General features: G+C 39.5%; 2 protein-coding genes across 2 annotated transcripts; both read right to left on the bottom strand.

The window, feature by feature from the left end:
- Positions 1–14,012: 14,012 nt before the first annotated feature.
- On the bottom strand, positions 14,013–17,708 carry LOC306997381 (P2Y purinoceptor 14). The gene is made up of 2 exons (XM_079610686.1): positions 17,453–17,708; positions 14,013–15,502 (listed from the first exon to the last, which is right to left on the bottom strand). The coding sequence occupies exon 2, from the start codon at positions 15,498–15,500 to the stop codon at positions 14,505–14,507; it is 996 nt and encodes a 331-aa protein (XP_079466812.1). The 5' UTR covers positions 15,501–15,502; positions 17,453–17,708; the 3' UTR covers positions 14,013–14,504.
- A 2,056-nt stretch (positions 17,709–19,764) lies between these two features.
- Positions 19,765–23,301, bottom strand: LOC306997425 (P2Y purinoceptor 14-like). Its single transcript, XM_079610732.1, has 2 exons — positions 22,912–23,301; positions 19,765–21,757 (listed from the first exon to the last, which is right to left on the bottom strand). Exons 1-2 carry the CDS (start codon positions 23,289–23,291, stop codon positions 21,154–21,156), a joined length of 984 nt encoding a protein of 327 aa, XP_079466858.1. The 5' UTR covers positions 23,292–23,301; the 3' UTR covers positions 19,765–21,153.
- Positions 23,302–23,890: the final 589 nt, after the last annotated feature.

Raw genomic sequence — 23,890 nt, 5'->3', positions numbered from 1 at the left:
TGAACAAGAGTGGTGGACAAATTTTTTTTGACAATGGTTCCTCTCTCTCGAGTTTTTGACTATAATAGAATTGGCCATGGACCCATTTAACATTGGAGTCAATGGGCATGTCCAAAAATGTCATTTTGTCAAATGTCAAAGATAGAGTAGGATATAGAATACTAATAGATACATACATACTACTGGATTAAGTGAAATAATTTAATATAGAATAAGGATGCTTTGGTCTTTTCCAGATTTTATAGTCCAGTCTGGAGGAGCTGAACACGCAGCGCCAGGTGGGCTATGGAAGATGGAATGAGATAGAGCATCAAAAAATTAGATAAGGATGGAGATGTGAGAAAGAAGCAAAGGAAATAATAATAATAGGGAAAATCTGATCATAAGAAACCATGACTGCATAACAGCAAAGGTAGGTGGCGATGTGCACTAAGAATGCAACGCGCCAAAAAACGAAAGAAGAAGAAGACAAGTGAGTAAAGCGTTCCTGATGTAAACAAGCAGAGTACAGTGTTGTTCCATGCGGCCCTTCAATAAACTAAATGGAAATGATAATGCCTCCTTGCAAATGCAGACATTAACACTGTTAAACAGAGCTTGACTTCAGCTGACTGTAGACTTATCTGGCTTGGGCCTAGCCTAGTCTCTGGAATGTCACACTGCTTGGGGTTATCAGGGTTAGGTCTGGTTGTGCTATTCTGTACATCAACGTCATCATCATCAGACACGTCATCAGTCTCCTGTCCCTCAATATTGGACATAAACCTCACCAATCTATGTTTCATCACCTTTCTACTGTCAGGATAGTAGACCATATAGGCTGGGCTGTTTTTATCATACCCAACGAAGATGCCTTTGTCAGACCTTGAGTCTAGCTTCTTCCTGTCCTGTCTATAGGTATAACAAACAGTACCAAACTTCTGCATCCTGGACATATTGGGTTTCCTTCCTGTCAGCATAAAGTAAGGTGTCTGTTTGATGCGATTATTGAAACATCTATTCCTCACCACTGCTGCTGTCTGGACTGCATACGGCCATAGCTCCTGGGGTAACTGACTTTCTAAGAGCATACATCTAGCCATATCAAAAAGGGTTCTCCAGTTGCGCTCAGCAGTGCCATTCTGGTGTGGTGAGTATGGTGCTGATGTCTCATGTCTGATTCGGTTCCTGCAAAGTAGTACTTGATAACCCTGTCCAGTAAACTCACCACCATTATCAGACCTGATACATGTAACATTCCCATATGGGGCTGTGTCAGCTAGGAACCTCTCTGTGGCGTCCACTGTGTCACTTTTGTGCTTCAGAAAGTACACAAACACTGCACTTGAGTGGTCATCAGTAAAGGAAAGTGCGTACCTATACCCTTCTCTAGACTTTGGGTCAATGGGGCCTGCCAAGTCAGTGTGTATCAACTCTAGAGCTGACTTGGCTCTCACATCAGGCTTTCTGTTCCTACTCTGAGTGAATTTACCTTGGACACACACATCACATTGCATAGACTTGGGTACTTTACCCTTGATTGACATACCATCCACAACATTCTCTAACTTCTGAACATCATTAAAATTGCAGTGTCCCAAAATCTCATGCCACTTCTGAATATCATGGCAACTCATACATTGATCATCACAGTCATTGTTCACTGGCACAGTAGGCAAATAGAACAGCCTGTTTTGTTCATGAATAAGAAAACGTGTACCGTCTCTATACTGTAGGACATCTTCACCCTCCTTGAAGATCACTGTTGCCCCGCTGGAAGTTGCAGCTCTCACGGAGAAGATGTCTTGGGGATAGGAGGGGATGTACAGCGCCTGCTTCAGTGTGGCACTGAGGTGCCGTCCCCTGCTGTCAACCAGACATACCTCTGCTTCTCCTCTGCGCTCTGCGACCCCCTTGCACCTTGTGCCATCAGCCAGCTCCACGCAGTGCGTCTCGGCCTGGAATCGGTCGTCGAAGCTCTTGAACCTGGTCAGGTCGGTGATGATATGTGATGTCGCACCGGTGTCCACCATCAACCCCTTTCTGGTGACACCGCTCCCTGGCTGACGATCACTGGTCACCAACTTGAAGGCAAAAGTGTTGTCCGTCTCCTCGTACACTCCATGTGCGTCGTCCTGCCGCTGCTGTTTCCGTCCTCCTCGCCATGGGATACGCTTACCCTGGCTGTACCACTGTTTATCACGCTGACACTGTCTTGCCTTGTGTCCTCTCTGGCCACAACGGAAACACTCAATATCCCCGCTCTCAGTGCTCCGCATCCTTACGCCTGCCGGGGCACTGGCCTTCCTTGAATGCGCCCGGGCCTCCATGACATTGTCTTCTACCACAGCTGTGCGCATACCTTCAGTGCTCTCGTAACTCCGCAATTTTGTCTTAAAATCCGCAAAAGAAAGAGTCTCATCCCTTTGAGTGACAAAAATGGAAAAAGGCTTGAATGATTCTGGCAGCCCCTTCAAAACCATTGCAACTAATAGTCCATCGCTCAATACTTCTCCAGCATTCCTCAGCGCTGTGATTGAGGTCTCGGCACGTATGACATAGTCAGTCACACTCTCACCACTCAGCTTTTGCAGGGAAGTCAATTCTGTGTAGAGACTCACAATGCGGGGCTTACCCTTTCCAGCATAATAGTCCCGCAAGATCTTGAGCGCTCCACGCCCGTCATCCGCAGCCTCTCGCATGACCAGGGACAAACTTTTGTCATCAAGGAATTGGATCAGTTCAGCATATGCTTCAGCATTCTTTGATGCATCCTCAGCCAGTGCGTCTGCATCCACATCCACGGCGGGCCCATTCAAAATTGTGTCCTTCAATTTCTGCAACCGTAGATGGCCCAAAAACTTTGTCTCCCACAGTTCATAGTTCTTTTCGTCTCCGTCGAACACAAGACGAGACCAACGTGAACTTGTCCTTTCACTCATGGGGCTGGCACTCCAAACCTTGAGACACGAATTTAAACGTGCAAACTAACTGTCTTGCAACTCACGCCGTATCTGCACAAACGTCAACGCATCTGGGCCCATAACCTGTTAAACAGAGCTTGACTAGATACCGGCTAAGACAAAATAAACATGCTTCACACAGGTTGCAGTGAGAACACACAATCAGTTGTTTATTGGTACAGGTGCAGCTTAAATAGAACATCACATGGCATGGACACATGACAAACACACCTGAGAGGAATCCACAATAATTGGGAGCATACTCAACCAATCAATCAATTAACAAACACACCAAATGCGTTTTAATCTTCGCTATTGCTTCAATGCAAATGAACAAGCGCGCCGTTATATGTTGCGTACGTAGTGACGGACATGTTCAAGTAAGCCAGATATGTGCAGATTCTGCACAATACGCTGTATTTAATATATCATGATGACTCACGAGTTGAGTATTTGTGCTAAATTGGCTTACACGAACTTCCCCAGCAAAGTGAGTAAGCGTAATATGTAACACGCCAAATTGGCTAGTGATTTGACAGCGTTGATATTACACCCTGGCTACATAAAGCTAAAACAGCTCAAGTTAGCTACAACAAGTAGTTATTGCGAGAAATGTTGAGCTACAAGAAGTTATTGGGAGAAATGCTTTAGATCAGGCATACTACTGGGGTCTACCTGAAGTGGGACTCATCTCTTCACCACACCACCTGTCAAAATAAAAGTCCCGCTTTCAACACATTGGCCAATCAGACAAACGAATATCTGCCGTGTCGATATATCGGTCGAACACCAACCAAAACAGCGTTCAGGTGGTCTTCCGATGCATTGTCCAACTTCAAGAGCCGCTTCGTTTCAGCTCCCATTCTTGTTGCCCACTTGCCCCTGATCCCTCCTGTCAGTTTGTGGTGGAGTGTGATGCGCCAAACAAAGCTTCGGAAGTCTGTGACACAAGAGTGGAATCAATCTGGGATCAGTGACGTGCGTTCAGTTCCTGTCTGGTGTTGAGGTTACAGCTGACTATACATACAGCCCTCGAAGTGATGGGGTGATCATTAACCTTTTATGCATCAGATGGGGTCGCAAAGCACCAATATCAAGGAGCCCCGGTATCAACCGTCCCATCACTAATATCTGCACTGCTCCAGCCCACTGCAGTCTGTTCCTCGCTGCCCAAGCCTGTCTGCTACCACCTGCACATCTGACCAGAGATTTATACTTTTAATAAACACTCACTGATTGCATTTGCTTCGGGATCCTGTTGTTATTTTCCGTGACAATATGACCATAAAAATTACCATACAACTGCGTGCTACCAATTTTGCATCCTATTTAAATGTATAGTGCTTGTATACTGTACAAGTTTGTCAGCCTTGTTTGACTTTTTGTTTTATGAAAATCTGCATGGAAATAAGTTAGTACATGAGTACAGTACTCATGCACTAACTTATTTCCATGCTGATTTTCATAAAAACAAAAAGTCCTCTTATGACTTTATTATCTACGTTTCTCATGAACTGTTCTGCGTGTTGACTTCTTCATGTGACCATCTTCTCATAAAGGTTGTGGTTTTGTTGCAATTGGTTTTAAATGTGGTAATCTATTCTTGTACAACATATATGACCAACCTTTTGTTCTTCTTATACACAGATCGCTGAAACTCAGTAGTCCTGAACTGCTGTTCTCTCTGTTTACTCAAAATATAATTTGCATTTGGGTGGTTTTATGTGCATTTGCTGTATGTATATCAGCCCGATCTCACGGGAAAACATAACTTTTTTTATTCGGTTTTCTTACGAATTTGTATGGTGTGAATTGTATGAAAATTTGTATGCAATTTTTAGACAAATTTGAAAAAAAGATATGGAGGGCCACCTAAATAACTGTCATTGGGGTGTAAGATCATACAAATACGTATCTATGAATGAGATTGTATGAATCCAATTCCATATTGCCAAGCGATTGTGTTGGTATTTGTTATTTTGTGATAGTTATTGTCCCCTTGAATTGTCATCCTTGAAGATCTTACAGAAAGAGTGTCAACACTATATATTGAAAAATGGTCTCCAACAGACTTATGAATCAAATTTTTACAACTTTTACTGGTTCACATGTTGGGCAAAGTTGATTCATAACAGTGAGTGCATGCACAAAAAATAGACTTTATGAAAAAGTTCCAGCCAAATATTGTAGTACCCGTCAGTGGGTCCAGGCAACCCGTCTCCTCAACACTACAGTACATTTCCCAGAAAGTTTCCTATTGATTCTTTACAGCCATGCACATTCTACTCCGCCCGATTGACATGCTGTACTTCTCCCAAAATGGCCTCCGATTGAGGTATATGCAGAGGAATTCTTAGAGCTGTCCTCCACAGTGTGTCTTGATGGTGAAATGCTAATGATCATTTTTCATGGAGGCTTAGATGAGCCACTACACTCTAGGATGCCTTGGGATGCTAAGTAGGGATGGCTGACGCGAAACAGTCGTTCCGAAGCTTTGCGAGTTCCCGAAGCGCAGATGATTCGAAACACTGATCCGAAGCGTGATTCAAAACACCCATGTCACGTGACTATGGCCAAACGAAGCCTCGAAGTGTTTCACAAGTGTTTCATCAGGTGTGATCCGCCGAATCAGCGTTTGATTGACACGGTCGGAAACAGACCACATCTGTATAAAAGTGAAATCAACGCATATTGACCTCGTGGGTTTTTGTGAGAGGAGTTTGATTTTGAGATAGCGGATTTTTGGTGATATAGTGACATTTATAGTGCGATTTGTTTTGTTATATTTAGGCTTACATTTAAATTTACACAACACATTGACCTAGAGACACAGAGTATACATATAGTGACACATTAATAGATACATAGATATAAATATATAGACAGCTAGATTATTAGATAGATAGATTAAAGATAGGGATAGAAATGTCAACATCAGACCCATCAACATCAACACCAGTAGAAACACAGGACAGTTTATGGGAACTTTTTGATACTCGTCGTATCCATCAAACCCAGATGATACACAATGCTACAGCTGATGCCACAGCGGAAGTGAAAAAAATACATCAACGATGCGTATTTGCCCAGAACTCATGATCCACTAACTTACTGGAAAGAGAGAGCAGTAATCTTTCCTCATTTGTATGTCATGGCTAAAAAATATCTTTGCATGCCAGCAACAAGTGTCCCTTGTGAGAGGATTTTTTCAAAGGCTGGAGAAATTATCTGTAAAAAGTCCTTCAACAGCAGAGAAATTAATATTTTTGAATAAAAATATCTAAAAAAGTGAGACATTGTGGCTTGATTTATTTGATTAATATTCATTTTGCAGGACCAAAATAACATTATGCACAGTGAGGAGCCTATAGGTTACAAGATTCACATATTAGAAAAGTACAATAATAAAAAAACAACAACAATTGTAATGGCTCGTCAAGGTTGTTTCAGATCAACACCTGCAAGTGACCACTAGGTGTCACCGTGGAGACGGGTGTCGGATTGATTCGAAGCCTCGAAACAATATGGACCATTTGGTTCAACTGTTTCATTGCTTCACGAAGCCTCGATCTGCCCATCACTAATGCTAAGAACTGCACATTGTAGCCATGTATTCTCTGTGCTCACTTGCTTAGTCGATCAACCTCCAAAACCCTTCTCCTTCCTGTAGTTCCCGAACCTGTTCCAGAGAGTGAAATCCACAAATCTATCATGATCACCTGACTCCTCAACAGACTGACTCCCATAATCCTTCCTGACTCCCACCTGCACAAACTCCACCATCACCTGCACCTGCAATCGTTCACCCTCATCAGCTCCACACCATATGACCCTTCACCACACACTTCAAGTCTGGTCTACAACTAGGACTACCTGATGTACTGGACTATTACCTGAACTATGATACTTACCTCAGTGATTGTCTCTACGTCTCCATCTCCTTGGATTCCCTCAATAGTCTTCCCTCGTGTTCGCTTCATAAACCTGTAAGAGAAGGATAAATGTCCTTAATCCTTAATGCAACTCACCTGGCCTTGGACTATTCCTCGTCTTCTCATCAGTTTATATGTGGGTCCATATGGTTTCATTTGTTGTGTCCATATGGTTTCATTTAATTTAATAGGATTATAATTTCAAAATAAAATGGCAAATTACTTGCATACATTCTCTGGTTTGAGGACCAAGTCTAAAATGTCTGATGATAGCAAAAATGTCAATGTGGTGTAACCATATTTTCATCCCCCAAATACACTGTATGGTAGCACGAGAATAGACCTCATTGGTTCTCGTTGAGGCTCAAACGTGCTGCATAACACGAGAATAAACCTCATTGGTTCTCGTTGAGGCTCAAACGTGCTGCGTAACACGAGAATAAACCTCATTGGTTCTTGCTGAAGCTCAAGCGTGCTGCGTAACATGAGAATAAACCTCATTGGTTCTTGCTGAAGCTCAAGCGTGCTGCGTAACACGAGAATAAACCTTATTGGTTCTTGCTGAAGCTCAAGCGTGCTGCGTAACATGAGAATGAACCTCATTGGTTCTTGCTGAAGCTCAAGCGTGCTGCGTAACATGAGAATGAACCTCATTGGTTCTTGCTGAAGCTCAAGCGTGCTGCGTAACATGAGAATAAACCTCATTGGTTCTCGTTGAGGCTCAAGCGTGCTGCGTAACATGAGAATAAACCTCATTGGTTCTCGTTGAGACTCAAACGTGCTGCGTAACACGAGAATAAACCTCATTGGTTCTTGCTGAAGCTCAGAAAGGAGGGGTTTAGAGAGACCTAATCCTTTATCCAACCATTTCAGACAGTGTGAGAAAAGAGGTGATTCTGCAATATATATTATAAGAGAAATACATTTTGTTTTATTTCTCGTTTTTTTTCTTGGGTGCAACCTATTTTAGGAGACCTCCAATACAAAATTAGGAGCCTTTAAAATAGCATAAAAGGGACACTTTTCACCTCTTGACTACACTGTGCTAGGCCTTATAGCACAACAATAATAATGATCTCCTATCTGGTTTATTCTCAGGAGCTTAAACCGTTTTTGCCCCCCATGACTTACTACTAAAACAAATGTAAAAGCTTGTTTTCAGTAGCCTGTTTTTCCATTCATCACAATAACATTATTGGGATACAGTAATTATATTAAATAAAAGTAAATACTAATTAGCTATTTCGCAATTAGCTGCTTTATTAAACGTATCCTACTTTAAATCCACATGCAAGCCTATGATCCAGCAGTTTGTCCTGCTTTGGTGCTTTGGTTCTTCTTTCAGAAAAAGATGAGTGAGAAAATCATAAATACAAATGCATCTGGATGCGTGAGTGGTAACAGAATAGATTATATAGACATGCCGATTATTTGCATATTGTCTGGCTTAATTTGAATAATGTATAACAGATGATAAATATGCTTTAACTCAGTTATGCAATGACAAAACTTAAAATTCTCCTCTTCAATACCACATAGAGTACTATTATACATTTGACCAGTATTAAAATTCAAACACAAACCCAGTCAGCACGGTAATCTCACAAAGATCTCTCCATATGATCACAATGTGAGTTCATATTATGGCCACAATGTGAATCACCCCAGCTAAATGTTATTGGACATGGACTCCAACATCGCTCAGACGTAAAATTTTGGTTGAAAATGAAAATTGGGTTGACGTCTAAACATTTAATGTCAGGCTCCAACGTCATTAAACAACTCCACAAACAGCATTACCAGTTTCACTTCTTACAAACAAGATTTACATCTGTCATGTGTGTACAATGATGTTGATCATGATATACTTGACTTTATACTTTATTGTCAGACTGAAGTCTGAATTTTTTTTTTTTTACATGACAGCATCCATGTTTACCACAACATTTAACAAACATTCAACATTGACATTCACTCAAACCACACAGTTATACAATCATTACAACATTTATCCCTCGGCCACCATCCCAATACTCTTGATCTTTGATTAGGTTTTTTTGTTCAGCGCTGCGATTGCCTGATGCACAAAAGAGTGTTTTAGCTTCACCTTATTCAATTTGGGAACTCTATACCTCCGCTTTGACGGTAGCAGTTCAAACTCTTTGTGCAAAATATGCATGGAATTAGAAACTATATTGTTAGCCAGCCTGAGAATATTATTGTGATAAGCTGAGTCATAAATCTTCTCAAGCGGCTGACAGATTTATCTTTGAGCAGATTTATAATTGATTAAAAACCTTTGTTTTTAATAGACAGCCAGACTTTTATACCAACTAGAATTGCGGTATTGCAGTAAACTCAGTATCACAGACCTAAAAAACAGCAGAAGAATCTCTTCTTACTCCTAAGACGGCGAAGAAAATAGATTCTCTGCTTTGTCTTTTTACATAGAGTCTCAATGTGATCTTTCCAGGATAACATATCGTCTATGGTCACTCCCAAATACTTATATGTCTTGACCAGTCTGATTTCCTCCTTATGAATAAAGACAGGCACTATATCTGCCGTTGACCCAAATACAATCTCCTCAGTTTTACTCGTATTAATGATAAGAGCGTTATTCTCACACCACTCAATCGATTTACTTACACCGTGTTGATGAACCTCAGGACTATCTAAGCCATTCAACACAGATATTAGGACAGTATCGTCAGAGTACTTCAAAATATACTGATTTAACTTGTCCGTTCGACAGTCGTCGGTATATAATGTAAAAAGTATGGCAGAACTAACGTAACCTTGCGGTACTCCGACATTTGTAATGATTTCAGACGACGCGGTTTTATTCACCCTGACTCTTTGAACTCTGTCTGTGAGAAATGAAGTATACCACTGAATCAGATAAGGGTTCACCCTCAGCTGTACGAGTTTTAACACTACTCTGTCAACCTGTGTGGTGTTCAATGCAGAAGAGAAGTCCAAGAACAATGTTCTCACAGTTGTTCTTGGTTTATCTAGATTTTTTAGAGATAAAGCAGCAACTGCATCTCCAAAAGCATGACATCCAACAGTGTTCAAATAAGAAAGTCAGTATAATAATGAAAACAAATAAACAAAACATTTTGAAGCTTACAAACAATCAAACCTCAAGAATCAGCACGTGAATCTCAATAATAATGACATGCATCTTGCCGCAGTGCATTCTGGGAGCCACTGATGAGTTTGGTATGATGCACCCAGAATGCATTGCGCCATGAAGCATGTTACCGTTATTGAGATTCACGCGCTGATTCTTAAGGTTTGTGTTTGTCTCAATGAAGGAGTTTAGAACTTATTGTACACAGATTATGCTTTGTTGTATTAAATACTCCAGATTTTCTGATAAAAATGCTGCAGAATCTCATGTTGTTGAAATCCTGGACTATTTGTGTTCATGTAAAATTGATACTAGAGATTAGACCCTGGATGAAATCAGGCCACTACTTCATGATAATATCTTTATTATCAACAAGTAGCCAACATACACTTACAGCAGCCAGAGAAAAACTAACATCACATATAGTCAAGGCCAAAGAGCCCAACTAAAGCAAACTCTGACCTCCAATATGGTGACCAAACCAAACTATTACTTTCAAACAAACTCTTTTAAGAGGTTCAGTCATGTGTCTGCTGGGAAACGTCGCGCTAAAACTTTATAAGAATGTTAAGGGATAATGTTCTATTAAAGTTATCGCTAAACATGTTTAAAAAAAAAAAAAATTAGTTACTGATTAGGTTCTTATTCAGTTCGGGTGTGATTAATTATCCTGGTTTGCGCAGTGTATTTATGTTCATGCTTGTTCTCGTTTGTCGGGTATTATTTATGTCTACGGCTTGGTTGTTTCTCCTCATAGCGTTGTATTTGTGTTTTCTTGTGGATTGATTTTGGTCTGTTTGAATTGACATAATTGTATCCATGAGTTATTATGACAAGGGGATGAAAGTAACACATTTTTGTTTGAGCATCAGGAACTTAGTGGTTGTTTGCGCTAGACTTCTTTTTGATACACAGTAACCACATTTGTCTACTACAAATGAAACTTGCTTGGATGTGTACTACGCAATCACAGATTCTGTGAGTCATTGTCAAATACAAAGAGTTCTGTTGTTACAACCTACCCCACAACTGAGGTGAGTTGTAACACTAGCTGGGGATGTAACAAGAGGTAATTTGCTGAAATAACATTCACACACAATCGAAATGTATGCAAGAACTTTATTGAAGAACAAAGATGAATCCCTTTTGATGAAAGTGAACAATTTAAAGTGACAAACATTATATGATATTTCTTTTAGGACTATAAATTTAGCACAAAACATCTCAAAATAGTGTGTGTACTGTATTTCTGTCACATTCAGTCACTAGCTATGTTGCCATCCACCTATTTTTATGTGAATTTAGAGATATCACGTAAAAAAATGCTAGAAGAAAATGCCATAAATGCATAAATTCAAAAAAATGTATGCGCTCAATTGAGACAGATTAAGTTTTTCATCCAATAAGAAGACATGCGCATAAACAACGATGGAAACACATTTACCATATAAATCCCTCGACGCGCAACAAAAAACTCCCATGACTTTGCCTTGTCAGACGATGTGATTGATAACTGGACTCATTGGCATAATTATAAGGGGTAACAATTTTAATCAACTGTTACAACTATCCACACCCCAAACAGACATAACATAGCTAACTGTTTTAGCATGTGCGTTTGAAGTTAGCATGAGTGCAAAGCATCAAACTAGAGAAACGGCTACTTTAGGTCACATAATTGTATCTACAGTATAATACAGTAATTGCTAGGCAAATTTTTTTATAATAATCTTGATCAAAAAATCTACTTTCCTTTCTGAAAATCAGTTTTGATCATAAAATCTACACTGTTGTTCTCTGTCACATGCCACTTCTCATGTGAGCTCAAACATAGGATGGGAGTGTTTTTTATTGATGACGTCAGCATATCTATTGTTACAACTGACCCTGTGATACAATACTCGGTCTCCCTACGTCACTACTATTGTAGACTTTCTATTTTCTTATTATCTACATAAATTAAAAATAGTGTACAGAATCCATTTCCAGTCTAAAGCGAAATTTCCCACTGAGAACATATTTCTTACAGTATGTACAAACATACAACGAGACTCGCTGAGCTAAAGAAGTAATGTGCAATGAAGTGTAACATTCTTTCCCAATAAAAAAGATGACTAGAATTTAGTTAAAAACTATAGAGCAGCCTAGTATTACCCCATTTATTTAATGACGCATAATCATTAATCAAAGTTGCTAAAGGCTGCATTCACAATATCAGTTTTTGGGATTGACAACCACATTTTCTTACAGCTGTGAGTCTCAAAATGTCCCGTTCACAGAACAGCAATAGCGTCTCGAATACTGTCTGTATGAACGTGCAACAGGAGTCAAGCCCGTATTCTCTTACCAGTAATCATAGTGACAGTGACCAAAGTAATAGCAAAGATGACATCCGTAAAACTGAACAGTCTTATCACTTTTGACACAACAAGAAGAGTCCAAGTGAGCCGGGAGTTTGTCGAATCTCTATTAACCGGCAGCAGCTTCATTGTAAACACGGGCTAGATGGACGTCTTGTGCTCGCGTCTTTCTCTCGCACATGACATTTGAGTTGCGGGTAGAAAACAACACTGACGGGAGCAGTTTCGGTGGACAACAGTGACTGGATCTAAAACCTTCAGATGACACACACAGGTCATCAATTTTGTTAGACTCTTTACTGCCATCATTTTGATTGGAAAAAACAATGCAAATGGGTTCTGCATCAACTAAGTGTAAAGTCTAAACATCCTGTCTCTCCTGAATCAAAGAGCGTCGCCCATTGTGGTGCAGTGATTCTGAGATTTACCATGTAAACAACAGATGTGCGGTGTGTGTGCGATTGTGTTAAGTGTCATTTTAAAGGAGTAGATCAATCAGAATGCCGTCATTGTTTCACGCTCATCCTGTTCCAAACCCATATGATGTTCTTTCTTCTGTGGAACACAAATGAAGAAGTCTCAAACTATTTTGGCAGAACTTTTCCATGCAATGGGAAAATAAATTAGAAAATTTGTGTGACCATGGACCATTGTGTGACCATGTGTGTCAAATGTCCTGTAATGATGGCGTCACCACATGACCGCATGCTGCAGCAGGAAGGCCAAGATTTCCCATGATTAAAGATTTACATTTTGGACTGTTCACACAAAGCAATTGTATGACTAGAAGACTTAAAATAATATTCATGTTGTTTTTTTGTCTTTTTTCGTTCTTGACACTCCAAGCGCCCTATCATACACCCGGCGCAATGCAGCACCAGATGCGACTCAAGTGTGTTTTGCTAGTTTCAGCCCGACGCACTTATCATTTTCACGTCCTGCGCCACGTTTTTTAAATAGCAAATGTATTTGCACCCATTTGTTCACCCATGGGCTTCTGGTCTGAAAACAAGGTGTGTTCAGGCGCATTGTTGGCGCATTGAGGCAACAACACTCTAATTTGAGGCAACTGAAAAAGACTGCGCCATTGACCAACAGAAACCTGGTCTAAAGTCATTGGCGCAATATTTTTTTTGTTATTTAAAGAGTGCGTTGCTAATATGAACCTATAGGTGGGTCCACAACGTGCGTTGTGCCAAATTTATGTATGACAAATATTAAAAATAAAAGTATTACTATGTAAAAGATTAATAATATGTTTATAAAGATATGGTGGAATCCGGCTTGTCCCGTAGATGGTCTGCTTTAACCTTCTAGCTTTGCGCACGAGCAGATCCGTTTCCTCTCTGGAGAAGCGTTTAGTTTTTCCGCTTGCAAATTTCGTCATGTCAGACTCTGATTGGTTTATTGCACGTAAAGGCAAAAACACACCCATTACCGATTAAGAGAATAGGGACAACCGTTTTAGACCATACGCCAGGAGTGCCGACCATTTTTCCAGTCGTTAAAACAAGCAAAAGTGGATTCAGACACTCCCTAAGTGCACTTAGTGACCATGTGCTTAGATCATTACAATAGGGCCCCTAGTCTCATTCACTTTGATTGTACGGGATATTCTTCAAAATTTCACAGATGTACACACTTAAAAATAAAGTTTTTTATTGGCATCTATGGTTCCATGAAGAACCTTTGACACCCACGGAAACTTTCCATTACACAAAAGGTTCTTTAAAGTGGAAAAAAGGTTCGTCAGATTATTAAAAAATTTCTTCACACTAAGAAAAAAAAAAAGGTTCTTATATAATCACTGAAAGATTGTTCACATGGCCTAAAATGGCTCTTCTATGACATCAATATGAAACATTTATTTTAAAATCAGATGTCAAATGACATGAGGTTGAGTAAATGATGGCAGCATTTTTATTTATACCTTGCCTTTAAGGGTTTTGAGAGCTGTGGTTGGATACTGGTTATCTGGAAAACACCACTTCGGTGTGACCTTCTTTTTATTCTGCCTTCTCATTTGGCATTTTCTAATGCAAGGAAACCACAGCAAGATACGTGGTTTTAAAGTGTGAAATCTGCTTTTTCATCTTGAAAATTCTATTTTCCATTTCCTTCGTTGTTCTTCCTCTTACAGATTGCTGATGCTCAGCCCAGTACCTATTGAAGGCCTCCTGTTGTCTCGGTTTACAGAAGACAACTTCTGCAAAAGTGACTCTCGGAATGTCCTGCACATTAAGAAGTAAATGACGGGATCCAGACAGACGTTAAGGGCGGACATAAAGAGCGTAGTTTCTTTCATCTGGAAGAGAATGAAGAGGCTATACGTGCTAAAACCAGCCTCGGTCCTTTGGCTAATCGTGTAGGGAACGCGACAAACGTGGTAGGGCACAAAACAGAAGACGAACACGGCCAGCAAGCTGAAGATGCTTCGGTTTGACCGTCGTCTTGCCTTACTGCTGTTCCTCTGCACCCGTTTGTAAGAGCGGTAAACGTGACAGGCGATGGAGGTGTAGCAAAACACCATCAGCATGAACGCCACCCAGAAGATTGCAACGTTGAAGTGGGCTGAGACTTCGTGCCAGCGCCGACCCAGCTCACTTTTCAGGTCCATGCAGGAAAATTTTTTAGGCATGGGCTGGTTGGTTAATATGGTGTTCGGCAGCATGAAGAACATCATGACGGCCCAAGATAGCAGCGCGAGAGCTCTCGCTACCGAAACGCGCTGCAGAAAGGAAGACACAGCGGAGGTGCCGCGGACGATTTTGAAGTAGCGCTCTAAGCTGATGAGGCTCATAAAGGTTATTCCAGTGTACATGCTGAGGTAGAAAAGCACAGCTGTGTAGCGGCAAACTATCAGCTTCAGCTGCAAGCCACCCCAACCGAGGTCACCGGCCACACGCCACGGGTAAGTAAACAGCATCAGAATGTCTGCCACCGCCATGTTTTTTAGGTAAACAACTAAAGCTGAGGAGCTGGGAAGCCTGAAGAAGATCCAAGCGGCAAGTCCGTTGAGAATGAAGGCACAAGCGCAGATGATGGAGTAGAGCACAGGCAGAACCTGCTTCGTGAACACACTGCTGACATCCGTGATGTTTTTAACTCCCGCCTGTGTGGTGTTGTCCATTTCTAAAGCGGAAAATGAAAGAACTTTTTTTAGTGCGTGCTTTGATGACAATGGCAATGTTTTAAACTTCTTCTATTGGCAGGAAATAAAAAAGTGCAACATACGTATGGCACTTTTATGAATAATCTTAATATTTTTCTAATCCTGTGCCCTTTTTGTGTTTTAATCTCTACTTTAGATTCCCTTTGAAAAAAAAAAAGATAAAAAAAATTGCACCTTGTCCAAACGCAGGACAATAAACCCCTTGTGAAAAGAAGTGCACTTTAGCTAACCCTTTTGCAATAGAACTTATTGTGGAAATATACTTAAAATAATAAAATAATATACTCAAGTGTGAACTGAATGTAATCGGACACAACTGCATGTTTATTGCAATTAAACAAAAATGTGTTAAAGTACAAATGTACGTTTTTAAGTAGGACTTAAGTACATCTTTATATGTCGTTTTATAATTCTACTGTCTTTGAAATATCATCAAAGTTTACTGCTGAATGTACTGACAAGCATTTAGGGTAAACTAATATATGCTTTAATGCCATCTCTGTTGAAATTTCATGTCATGAAATTGAATGTCATGTATTTAAATATATTTGTATAAATGGATGCAAATGTAATACCGAATAACACACTATAGATAAAAGTATAATCAAGTACATCAACACCTCAACATAAGTGTACTTTTGAAGGCAAAACAAAAGTTTATTAAAACAAATATTTTTTAATTGTACTTTAAAAGAATGATTACAAAATACAATTTTTAAAAATCACCTTCTTGCTTTTTATTTCATTTGATAGTCATATATATATATAGTCAACATTAGTAGTCAACAGTACTCTAGACTATAGACTATACTGTCAGTAGACTATAGTCAATAGTCAACAGTAGTCAACATTTGAAGTGGAATATATATATATATATATATATATATATATATATATATATATATATATATATATATACAGTAGTCAATATTTGAAGTGGATCAAACAAGTTCATCAAAGTTGCCCTAAGACAAGAACGGGTATTGTTCAAAATTCACGTGTAACTTTGATGAAAGGTTTTGATCCACTTCAAATGTTGACTACTGTATATATTATTATCTGCAAGTATACTTTTAAGATTTAAAGTACACATTTTTTTCACAAGTGCAAACACTAAAAAAAATCCCTCTTGTCATTTTTTGTCATTATAGTTGATTAATAAATAAGATCATTATAAAACATTTTTTGAAATATAAACTATTAGGCCTGTCATATTGTTTTCTTACTTAAAGAGATAGTTCACCCAAAAATGACCCTAACCCATTTACTCTTCCTGTTCCAAACCTCTATGACTCTTCTCTTAATATTCTGAAATATTATTGTTTTGGCAGCACTGACACGATTGGATGAGAACTGAACTGAGCTGGACGATGATATTAACGTTTTTCTGCAGAACTGCTTCATAGATGAAATGAACTATTTTAATAATTGATGATCTTTAATGGCACTGACCAAAGCACTTAGAGTTAGTGTAGCACGTACAGCTGAAATGAACTGTTTGCATCATTTAATCATTTTCATGTTATTAATGTTAGCTGCTTTGAACTGTTCTGTATTATATAAAGCGCTATAGAAATAACGTTCTAGATGCTATACAGAACGACAAGAGACCATTCGCTTTCATTGAACGAGAAAAAGATGCAGTGACTGATGCTGTCAGTCACTAAACATTGTTGCCTAACATCTTTTGTGTTTCACAGAAACAAAGAACAAACTAAAGTCATGTGGGTTTGGAACAACATAAAGCATGACCGAATTTTCATTTTAGATTTTAATCAGAAGGACTTTGAATTTTGAATGTCGTCACCCTGAATATGGTGCCATTTGCATTCAGGCATTTCTGAATAGTAAAACACTCCAAATAACTTTGTAAATTAATTATAACTTTCACCATAATAAAAGAAACTTACTTGAAGAGTTGAGTCAGCTTGAATCATGACAGAGAATGAGAAGCATGTTGGGGAGAAGAGCCTCACATGATATTTGAGAGGAAGGAGGCGTTGACTTTGAGACAGGAACTAACAGAACCACTCAGTTTGTCTCGTGGGTGGACACTTGCTCAGCACTGCAGGAACTTCCTCCACTGATATATCTCTGCAAACAAACAGATTCCTCCTCCCAGTGCATCAACACAACCTAATGTGACAAACTCCTTCTTTGCTTATCAGTCTATGAAGTTACCAGCTGTGTTTCAATAAAACGGTAACACTTCAGAACAATGGTCCATCATTAATATGTAACTGAAGTAATGCAGGACTGATGAGTAGACCTACATTAACACTTCTGCTACTACCATTAACTAACATAGAAACAAGTTTAGGAAGTAGCAATCAGGAAGTAATAACAAATTTAGGAGATAGTTCCTTATTAGGTAATCAATAATTACTTAATGATATTAGCCTAATTAATAACTATTAACTGACAAATTATAAAGAACATTATCGTGTGTCTGAGACGTAATCACCAATAATTTTAAATCTGAATATCATAAAATGCATCACTAATTACTCAAGTGTTACCTAGTCACTATGGAGGAACTACTAGTGATCTGGACCATTATTTTAAAAGTGTTTTTCCCCCAGAGTTGGATAAGTCCTTACATACCCTTCTCATCTCCGTGCGTGCCGTAACTCTGTCTGACGCACTCACCGCTAGCCTAGCTTAGCACAAAGACTGGAGGTAAATGGCTCCAGCTAGCATACTGCTCCCAATAAGTGACAAAATGACACCAACATTTTCCTATTTACATGTTGTGATGTGTATAGTCACAGCGTGTACAAATAACAAGGTCACATGAGACAAAGGCATCTTCTAATATACATATGGGAACTATATTATCAGAAGGCGAAGCACTGCTACTTCTGCGGAGTGATTAGTGCTGCGCTCTGAGCGAACTCTCTGCTCCTCACCACGGGTCTTCTCAGGTCCTGTGAGCAAATCACTCCGCAGAAGTAGCAGTGCTTCGCCTTCTGAGAATATAGTTCCCAGTATGTATATTAGAAGATGTCTGTGTCTCATGTGACCTTGTTATTTGTACACGCTGTGACTATACAAATCACAACATGTAAATAGGAAAATGTTGGCGTTATTTTGTCACTAATTGGGAGCAGTATGCTAGCTGGAGCCGTTTACCTCCAGTCTTTGTGCTAAGCTAGGCTAGCGGTGGGTGCGTCCGACAGAGTTACAGCACGCACAGAGATGAGAAGGGTATGTATGGACTTATCTAACTCTGGGGGATACGGTGAATAAGCTAACATATGTTTTTCACTTTAAAATAACGTAGTTTCACCTTAAAAATCACTAGTAGTTTCTACATAATGACTAGGTAACACTTGAGTAATTAGTGATGCATTGTATAACCATGTTGAAAGTAAAAACAGACAATTGCTGTTGTGATTAGTAATTCTTTATAATTTGTCAAAGTTACCTATTAGTTCTTAATGATGCCAATCTCATTAAGTAATTATTGATTACCTAATAAGGGACTATCTTAGTCCTAAATTGTATATTACTTACTGATTAGTTAAGCTTATTTCTTTATTAGTTAATAGTAGTAGTAGTCCTGCTTTACTTCCTGCATAGTTACTTATTAATGACGGACCATTATTCTGATTGGATAATGCCCCCTATAGAAATGCCATTATTCCTCAGCCCCCTAGAAAGACCGGAGGGGGCTTGCTCGCAACAGCAAGAGACTGGCACCTCCTGGTGGACCTGGGGACTCAATTGAGGTTCCCAGACACCATTGCAGTCACATCACTACAGCCGGACATGGTCTTGATGTCCGCAGCAAGCAAGCAGGTGCTTGAACTAACTAACGGTCCCCTGGGAAGATAGAATGGAGGAAGCATACCTGGACAACAAGTCGGGGCCTGATCACCCCCAGCTGGGTCGCCCCGGTGAGGATGTCTGATGTAAGACCCGAAACACCCTATGACCCCGGGAGTATCACTGACGATGTGTCCAGGTTGCACCACAAGGTGTATTCAAGTACTGAAGTGTTACCAATAAAACATAAACTTTGTCAGATGGTTCTAAATTCAAAAGAGCTTTATTTTCAGCACATCCATATACAAATACAATGAAATAACGTTTCTCTGAGACTCAATGAACAGTGCAAGACAACATAAGGAACAAACAATATGAGACTATAAATGAGACATTATATAAAAAGTAAAATAAAAATGACTAACAATCATTTTTTTTAAAGAACATTCCTGAATTTAAGTGCCATGTAAGGCTTTCAATTTAAACAGAATAACTTAAATAACTTAAAGTAACTGAAATACTTTTACAAATCCAATCAAATACATTAGAGCATAAAAAGAATACAACACATGAACATTTACAAAATAACATTTACCACTTTACAGTTGTCCGAAGAGCTTTCCTGATTTATTATTATTAGCTCTCCATATGAGGATTCAGTGGGAGTTCAAAGGAGACTTAAATACGGATGTTGTGTTTGTCAGGCACAGTTTAAGCTGGTTTCCTCTCTCACCCCACGCTGAGCGCTGTGAGACTGTAATAAAACTGCATTCATTATTATTATTATTATATAATGTATTTACAGTGGTGGCCAAGAGTGATGTCTGTAGGGATATTTGTTTTTAATGATCCTACAAGTTTGATTAAACCATCAATATAAGAGGAAAATATTGTATATATGTTTGTAAATATTTTCAATATGAGGAATGAACAAAATACTACCGTGGTTAAAGTATTTATCTGATGAAGGGAAACTACAGCAATAGGTTTTATTTTCTTATGCAATCAAAAAATGCATTTAGAAACACAACAATCTCCCTGCAAAAAGCAGACTTTGACTACAACATAATCAGTTATTAATATTCAGATGTCTCTCTCTTGTTTTTGCATGTGTTCAGAATTGTGTTATATGACAGCCTGGCCAACATGATGTTAGCCCAAATAAAACAATTGAATCCAAGCACATTTTTAAGAATATTTAAATAAAGGGCGAAGATAACCATTTGCAATTGGCTGGACATCATGTTATAATTTTATATATATTTAAGATTTTATATTAATATTTGTGTCACGCAAAATAAAACAAAGAAAAGTCTTAAAATGAAAAGAAATATTTCTGCACTTCTGCTACGTCACTAATTAATAAACAAACAAATTGATCAAGTGAACTCATTTGTACAGACGGTCAGATGTTCTTGCTTCCATTGAAGCACAAGGTGTGAAAATCATCAAATGATGCTGGAGAACATGATGATCAGGTTTACACAAACTTGTGGAGTCCATGCAGCTCAAGCGTTGCTGTCATTAAAGCAATGAAATCAAATATAGGGGAAGTGAACCTGTTCCCAGCCAACATTTCATGGTGGGGCCAATGCCATACTGGGGTTAATTCAGATAGGGGTGATATGGGACCCATGGACAAACCCATTTAAGGCCCATTCTGGGGTTAACTCAGATTGGGGTGACATGGGACGCATGGACAAACCCATGAAGGGCCCATATTTCATGACCATAGCTTGCCTACATTGGCCCCACCATGAAATGTTGGCTGGATTTAAATTTTTGCAGTTTCGTTTCGTACCACTAGTGGTGCAGAGATCACACATTTCGCCTTTAACTCAACTTACTGAAATCTTTGTTGAAATCTTTGAAGGTTAAGCCGGGCCCTGAAGGTCTTGCAAAAGACAAAGTAAATAAGTGGATCCAATGAGGCATTTAGCACTGCAAGCAGGACGGTCATCTCCTTTATGACGAAGAAGGCCTGAGCTGCTGTACAGTCATGCAGAAGGGGACTGATGAACACGTGCGGCAGTCTCACCACATGGTAGGGCACAAAGCACACGCAGAAGACCGCCACCAGTACCCGCATGTTGCGTTTTGACTTGCTGAGCTTTGCGTTCCCAGGCTTTTCCGGCATCGTCCGCTGAGCTTCTCGAAGCCTCTGTACGTTCCCCCAATAAAACAGAATCAGGGATACCAGCACAGACAAAAATACTAAAAAGGAAAGGATATGCATGGCCAAGTAGATCTTTTTGAGCAAGCTGTTATGAAAACGTTCACAGCTAAAACCACTGTTGGGAGTGTTTTCTTTATCAGAACTGAAGAAAACAGCAATGTAGACACAAACAAAGCACAACAGGACAGCCCAGGTCACTACGCAGATGTAGCGGGTCGAGCGGACTGTATGCAGCACGTGAGTCTCCAGTGGCCGTGCAATCCTCAGGTACCTGAAACGAAGGAGCAATGAATTCAAAGAATACAGAGAAGGCTTTCAAAATACAGAAACAGTGTTTGTGACGTTTGCGGCTCCATGACTTGCTGAAGTAAAATATAATCATGTTAAACTGTTAATTAGCCTTTTCTTTAGTGTGTAATCTTTTTTAATGATGTCTGGCCTAGGAATATAGACATATTCAAATGTATTATCCCTTTATTTAAATATATATATATATATTTAATGTTTTTCTATGAATTGTTTATTTGCATGGCAAAATGTCCTATTTTTGCTAAATAATTTTGTCAGATAAACAATCTTTATCAAGTGTAGAGTTGTGTTTTCCCTGCACATTTAAAATATTTAAAATATATCTCATAATTCCCTTATATTTTGATAATTTAAGCGAACAGGGTGATACAAAAAGGGATAAATGGATGGATGGATGGAGGGATGGATGGAGGGATGGAGGGACGGATGGATGGATGGAGGGAGGGAGGGAGGGAGGGACGGATGGATGAATGGAGGGATGGATGGATGGATGGAGGGAGGGATGGATGGATGGATGGATTTATGGAAGGATGGATGGATGGATGGAGGGATGAAGGGATGGATGGATGGAGGGATTGATGTATGAATGGAGGGATGGATGGATGGAGGGATGAATGGATGGATGGATGGAGGGATGGATGGATGGAGGGATGGATGGATGTATGAATGGATGGATGGATGGAGGGATGGATGGAGGGATGGAGGGACGGATGGATGGATGGAGGGAGGGAGGGACGGATGGATGAATGGAGGGATGGATGGATGGATGGATGGATGGAGGGAGGGATGGATGGATGGATGGATTTATGGAGGGATGGATGGATGGATGGAGGGATGAAGGGATGGATGGATGGAGGGATTGATGTATGAATGGAGGGATGGATGGATGGAGGGATGAATGGATGGATGGATGGATGGAGGGATGGATGGATGGAGGGATGGATGGATGTATGAATGGATGGATGGATGGATGGAGGGATGGATGGATGGATGTATGAATGAATGGATGGATGGATGGATGGATGGATGGATGGATGGATGTATGAATGGATGGATGGATGGATGGATGGATGGATGGATGGATGGATGGACGGACGGACGAATGAACATCCATACCTGTTTCCAGCAATGTAGCCCATGAAGAGAATACTGGAGTACATGTTGAGGTAGGAAGCTGGAGCACCGAAGATACAGTAGATACGCTGTATTTCCACTGAAGTGCTTGCGTATTTGGCAATGCGTAATATCAAACACAGGCAGACAAACAAGTCTGCTATAACCAGATTCTTGAGATAGACTGTGATGCTGGACTGGCTTGTAGATGTACAAAAATACACATATATTGCAATGCTGTTGAGTGCCAGGCTTGCCAGAAAAACCAGAGAGTATACAGATATAAAGAATGTATGAGCTGGCATTTCAGACGAGCCACAAGGTCCTTGAGTTGAATTGGTTGTGTTCTGGTCCATGATCGAGCTGGATGGTGACCCAGACATTAGACAGAGCGTTATCTGCTGGAAGAGAAGTTGAATTTTATTATACAAAATGGGGAGATTTTCCAAAATACCACTAACACTTAACAATAAGGTTTAATTTCTTAATTTCACATGAACTAGCAATAAAGACTTCTACAGCATTTATTAATCTTAGTGAATGTTAATTTCCACTTTTAATATTATATTTAAAAATATCATATACAAAAGATGAATATGTTTACATCTGTTAATTCACTGTGAACTTTAACATAAACAATGAACAATAAGATGTTTTACTAACATTAAAGGATAATTCCGGTATTTAACACCTTGAGTCTATATTGTAGTTTGTTTTGGATGAACAAGAGTGGTGGACAACATTTTTTTGACAATGGTTCCTCTCTCGAGTTTTTGACTATAAAAGAATTGGCCATGGACCCATTTAACATTGGAGTCAATGGGCATGTCCGAAAATGTCATTAAAGACTAATAAATGCTTTAAAAATAGGTAACAATTTATTTCGATAGTGCACTTTAGACTCTCTACTATCTAAGTAACTTTGCAACTACATGCCTCATTAGAGTATTACTGTACAGTAATAAACTGTCTGCTTAATATC

The sequence above is a fragment of the Phoxinus phoxinus genome (assembly GCF_949152265.1).
Source record: "Phoxinus phoxinus genome assembly, chromosome: 4".
Lineage (NCBI taxonomy): Eukaryota > Metazoa > Chordata > Actinopteri > Cypriniformes > Leuciscidae > Phoxinus > Phoxinus phoxinus.
This window is presented reverse-complemented; position numbering and strand designations above follow the sequence as displayed.

What these genes read in the sequence shown, in the direction of transcription:
- LOC306997381 (XM_079610686.1), bottom strand. Translation starts at nt 15,500, where the DNA reads ATGGACAACACCACACAGGCGGGAGTTAAAAACATCACGGATGTCAGC.
- LOC306997425 (XM_079610732.1), bottom strand. Translation starts at nt 23,291, where the DNA reads ATGTCTGGGTCACCATCCAGCTCGATCATGGACCAGAACACAACCAAT. An exon ending in GGCTACATTGCTGGAAACAG is followed by an intron (nt 21,758 to 22,911) that starts GTATGGATGTTC and finishes CCTTCGTTTCAG; the next exon opens with GTACCTGAGGATTGCACGGC.